General features: G+C 42.0%; 1 protein-coding gene across 1 annotated transcript in view; it reads left to right on the forward strand.

Annotated features, from left to right (window-relative positions):
- TNFSF11 (TNF superfamily member 11) overlaps positions 1-1,887 on the forward strand; it is a 42,011-nt gene extending 40,124 nt beyond the window's left edge. Inside the window, exon 5 of the mRNA XM_043892275.1 lies at positions 337-1,887. Coding sequence (XP_043748210.1) covers positions 337-758 — 422 coding nt within the window. The 3' untranslated portion in view covers positions 759-1,887. The remainder of the gene's footprint in view (positions 1-336) is intronic.
- Positions 1,888-6,000: the final 4,113 nt, after the last annotated feature.

The raw sequence follows: 6,000 nt of genomic DNA on the forward strand, positions 1-6,000 counted from the left end.
CTTTCCTTTGAATTCCCTTTGCAACATCCGCACCTGTCTTATCCAGGCCCGTGCCTTGCTTCCTGTCTGCACATATATCATGCTTATCTTTTGGTGCTGCAGGCTCCTTGAGGGAAAAGTGAGACCGTGTCTTTATCCCCTCTCAGGTGCCCAGCAGACAACACAGGGACATCTTATTGTACTTGTACTTTCCTTTTAGAAAATAAATTTTGAGAAGTCATTCTCCCAGTGGAACAATGACATCTCAGTACGTCTTTCTGCAACCTCACAGAATTGTGAGGCTATGCTTCTCGTTGCAGGAGTAAGTTTCAAATCGCATGCCTCTCCTTTCCTCAGGTTCCCACAAAGTGACTCTGTCCTGCTGGTACCATGACCGAGGTTGGGCCAAGATCTCCAACATGACCTTCAGCAATGGCAAACTAATAGTTAACCAAGACGGCTTCTACTACCTATACGCCAACATCTGCTTCCGACATCATGAGACTTCGGGAAACCTCAGTGCGAATTATCTTCAGCTGATGGTATATGTCACCAAAACCAGCATCAAAATCCCCAGCTCTCACACTCTGATGAAAGGAGGGAGCACCAAGTACTGGTCGGGGAATTCTGAGTTCCATTTTTACTCCATAAACGTGGGAGGATTTTTTAAGCTACGGTCTGGCGAGAAAATAAGCATTGAGGTCTCCAACCCTTCACTACTGGATCCAGATCAAGATGCAACGTACTTTGGGGCTTTTAAAGTTCGAGATATAGATTGAGCCCCATGTCGGGGAGAGTTTTCCCGTGTTTCCTAGGATGTATAGAAAACTTCCAAAACAAGCCAAGAAAGATGTATATAGGTATGTGAAAGTACTCAGAGCTACGACCCACAGGGTACAAGAAGACCCTACCCATGCCTTTGACTCTGTAGGGAGCAAATATATTCACAGCCAATGGGAGATGTTGGACTCAAGGTGTATAAAAATCTAAGGGTTTTCTTACATAATGGTTCATAAATTTTGTAATGAATTCCTAGAATTAAAGCAGATTGGAGCAGTTATGGCTGCCTTTATGAAAAACTGCCTTTGGGCAATGGGAGGGGTTAATTCTCTGGCTCTATAATCTGTTGGTTGTATACCATCATGCAGTTGAAGTGGAGAGGGCGTCTTCTAATTGCAAAGTGATGACCCTCTGAAAAAGGGTTAAATTCTTTTGAATTGTTACATCTTGCTGGAACCTGCAAATAAATACTTTTTCTAATGAGGAGAGAAGAATATATGTATTTTTATATGATATCTAAAGTTATATTTCAGATGTAATGTTTCCTGTGCAAAGTATTGTAAATTATATTTGTGCTATAGTATTTGATTCAAAATATTTAAAACTGTCTTGCTGTTGACATATTTAATGTTTTAAATGTACAGACGTATTTAACTGGTGCACTTTGTAAATCCCCTGGGGGAAAACTTGCGGCTAAGGGGAAAAAATGTTGTTTGCTAATATCAACTGTATTATATTTCTCCATTCTTTTTAACTTAATAGATTTTTCAGACTTGTCAAGTCTGTGCAAAAAAATTAAAATGGATGCCTTGAATAATAAGCAGAATGTTGGCCACCAGGTGCCTTTCAAATTTAGAAGCTAATTGACTTTAGAAAGCTGACATTGCCAAAAAGATACATAATGGGCTACTGGGCTCTGTCAAGAGTATTTATATAATTATTAAACAGGTGTTTTTTTTCTACAAGTGCTGCAAATTGTAAATTTTTTTTAATGAAAAAGTTATCAGTGGCTTACAGCAAAGAAATTCCATTTTTAATTTAGTGGAAGTCATTTTATACTATACAATAAAAACATTGCCTTTGAATGTTATTTTTTCGGTATGAAAATAAATTTATAGGAAAACCTGCCTTGTGATTTTGTGCATCTCTTTTATGTCTGTCTTGTTCTGTGATCCTTTCTCTCCAATATGGTAATGTGGCTTCTATCTTTCCAAAAGTTATTTCTCCCAGTAGGGAGAAATGCAGATTTAATTAAAATTAGGAACAGATTCAGTTAAATTAATGAACCTCAGAATTTGAAAAATAATTTACAAGGGATTTGTATGCAAGACTGTAGCTGGATAAAACATAGAGACTTTGCCACTCAAAAAAGAAAAAATTGGTATGCTTACATCCTTACATCGTGAGAAAAAATAGTGCTTTGCACACGTTCATAAGGCCCCATAGAACAATCATTTGACCTGGAGGAGCCCCTGAACATTGATTGCATCCTTCACTACAGTGAAGAGGCACTAACAGTGCGTGTTAACACTGAACAGGACAGGATGTTAACTAACAGGACAGATGCTTGTCCTCATGGAAATTTATGTGAGGGAGCTATCAATCCCATGTTGATTACTCCACATGAGACAGAAGAAAGTGAACGCTTGGGAAGACAAGGGAAGCTGTAATTCAAGGCACTTGCCATTTGTGGATAAATGTGTCTTGATGGTTCTAACAGGATAGAAGGAGAAAAGAAATACTAATAGCAGAGGTTACAAAGAAAAAAATTGTAATTTTTTTTGATGGTGGGACATTGATAGTGGGACTTAACCATTGACCAAAATACACCTATTGTTTTCCAACTGTCAGTAAGTCTGAGGTAGATTGGTATAGTCCCTTGGGCTGCAAGAAGATCAAATAGTCAATCCTAAAGGAAATCAATTCCTGAATACTCATTGGAAGGACTGATTTTGAAGCTGAAACTCCAATACTTCGGCCACCTGATGCAAAGAGTTGACTCATTAGAAAAGACCCTGATGCTGGGAAATATTGAAGGCAGGAGGAGAAGGGGATGACAGAGGATGAGATGGTTGGATGGCATCACCAACTCAATGGACATGAGTTTGAGCAAGCTCCAGGAGATGGTGAAGGACAGGGAAGCCTGGTGTGCTGCAGTCCATGGGGTCGCAAAGAGTTGGACACAACAGAACAACAAGATTGGTAAAAAATGCCAGTTCAGTGCTACATATCCAAATTGCTGGTCCTAATTATTCTTCATTTAATAAAATATTAACTTTGAGGGGTAGTTGGAGAATTTCTTTTTTCTCCACTGACACAAAATCTTGTCACATAAAGACTCTTATTAGCTCCCCAGCTTCTAGAATATGATTCTATCTTTTCCAAAGATGAATATTCAACATTCCTTCAATCACTTGCAGCAACAACTATGTGCTAGGAATTTTACCAAGCATTGTGGATACCATGGGCTTCCCAGGTGGCGCTACTGGTAAAGAACATGCCTGCCAATGCAGGATACGTAAGAGACACAGGTTTGACCCCTGGATTGGGAAGATCCCCCTGGAGGAGGGCATGGCAATCCACTCCAGTATTCTTCCCTGGAGAATCCCATGGACAGAGAAGTCTGGTGGGCTACAGTCCATAGGGTTGCACAGAGTTGGACACGACTGAAGTGACTTAGCATGCATGCATGGTCTTGGATATTCTTCTTGCCCTGAAGGAATCTTCATTTCACTGGAGAGCCAGCCTAGTAAGAGTGTGGTGAGTTCCAGGGCTCGGGCACCTACAGAATGCTGTAGGAATAGCAAGGAGGCCATTGGACCCAATCTTAGGGATCACAGAAGGTCTAGAAAGGAAATCAAAGTGGATGGGAGGGGGGCTGCATGACTCCAGAAGTGGACATAGAATATCCATCCCCACTTTTAACTTAGAGGCAACCTTCTTGCAGTCTCTCAAAGGTGAATCTAGTAAGATGATAGATGATGGCACCTGCCAGACTGGAGAACTAATGTGGCGGATGATGGGCAACGCTAAGCGAGATCGAGACATCCTCTAGAGGAGACCTTGGAAATTGAGCCGAACCATAATGTGAATTTTGTGTATGTTGACAACCCGATAGGTCAGAGATTTTTAGAGCTTCACTGGAATAAATCTGTGACAATGAAATGTTGGCTTATGTCTTGAAGGAGGCAACTGATATGTAACTGATATGCTGGAACAAGTGGATATGCTAGGAGGTCAGGGAAAGTCTGTTCTCTTCTGCAGTGATGCTCAAGGCTTTCCAGGATCTGAATGTGAAGTGAAAAGTGGAGGTTAGTCTCAGTGTCTGACTCTTTCTGACCCCAAGGACTCTAGCCCACCAGGCTCCTCTGTCCATGGAATACTAAAGGCAAGAATACTGGAGTGGGTTGCCATTCCCTTCTCCAGGGGAATCTTCCCAACCCAGGGATCGAATCTGGGTCTCCCACATTGCAGGTGGATTCTTTACCGTCTGAGCCACCAGGGAAGCCCCAGTTTTCCCACTCACATGCTACTTTTTACTCCTGCCTTTTTTTCTCATTCACCCCCTTTCCCTCTTCCACTCTTAGCATGTTAATCCTTTCCTTTCTTCTTTCCCCCCGATCCCTGGCTCTGGCCTCAGAGGACCATTTAACTCTCCCAGGGCCCTTGGTGAACCGAAGGCCTCTGCACTTGATTGCGATGGACCACGCGGGCACTCGGCACAGCGCAGTGAATGTTGAGGGTGACACCATATGTCAGGAAAGCAACACGTACTGGCTGCTGTGGGACCATTTGCTCATTTTAACTACTCCATTTCAATTTTCTTCCCAACACCTGCCAAATGTGAAGCGAGGGAAGCATGTCGAATTTGAAGTCATCCGTCTTCTTGAGTCAGTTTTCACAACTATCCCAGGTCCATGCATCCTTGTGTCTTCCCCAAAACACTGTATGTGCAGCCATTCTTGTCTAGCAAATTTTCTTTCCTCCTGCTTCCTTTTGTCTCATTTGTCTCCATCAGGCCATGCAAGAGAACTTTCCAGAGAAGATCCATTTCCCCAGTGACCCGGGGGGAACCTAAGCACCTCATGCTTCGTCTTCTCTCTGTGTTTAATTATTGATGTGACTAGAGATGGTGCATGCCTGCTCAGTCGTGTCTGACTCTTTGCACCCTATGGGCTGTAGCCCACCAGGCTTCTCTGGCCGTGTGATTCTCCAGGCAAGAATACTAGAGTGGGTTGCCATTTCCTCCTCCAGGGGATCTTTCCCGACCCAGGGATTGAACCTGAGTATCCTGCATTGGCAGGCAGATTCTTTACCACTGAGCCACCTGGGAAGCCCGGCTGGAGATAGTTGCCTGGGGTTATACATACACATTTTAGGGACTCAGCTTTGACTCAACCTGCAGTTCCATGTTTGCCTGTGGAGTCACTGGGGGCTCTCCAAGGATGTGCTGATTTCCTACTTAGCTTTGTTGATAGATTCTCTAGCTTCCTTGCAATGAAATTGAAATATGTTCCCTAGCAGTTGCATTTATAAATGCTAATTAGTTATTGATTCACATTATTATGATTTAACCGTGTGTCACTTTGTACAATAAAAAAATTTGTACACAGTGAGTGTTAGATGTTAACTATAAAACAGAAATCTATCCTTTTGATTAATAATACTTTTATGATACTGCTACTCTCCAAGTCTTATAATTTAAAAATTCTATTTCCTAATCATCTACCCTCACCTTCCTTCCCCTTTGTTGACTGATTTTTCTCCTGTTCTTACTGCACCTTGACCAGCACTCTGGTATTTGCAGTGAGAAGCTCTTTGATATGATCAGATGTGGACTACTTACATCATTATTCATATGCTACTGGCTTTCCATATCTATAGAAAAATCCTGTAGAATCTTCTGTTTTGAAACTTCAAAGAGGTCTCCCTTGCTGCTGGCAAAGGAACGAGCTAGAAGTTACTTACTCCATTGGTAGCACCCAGAGCTAAGATATTGGGGATCATGACTGATTTCAGAGACAATAAGTTCTCCTGATACAAAATAGTAGAAATTTCAGTCTCCCTTCTCAGGATCTTAAAATCATGAGATGTCATTCTGTTGGGCAAAGTCCATTTTCTTCCTTTTCTTATGCATTCTGAAGAAGCTTCGTTTCCTCAAAAGACTGATCTCAGCAGCCCCGGGTTGGAATGAAAGCACCTTGTGAGACATGAAGGTATTTTGGAAGAAGAATCGCAGAT

The sequence above is a fragment of the Cervus elaphus genome, chromosome 30, assembly GCF_910594005.1.
Source record: "Cervus elaphus chromosome 30, mCerEla1.1, whole genome shotgun sequence".
Classification (NCBI taxonomy): domain Eukaryota; kingdom Metazoa; phylum Chordata; class Mammalia; order Artiodactyla; family Cervidae; genus Cervus; species Cervus elaphus.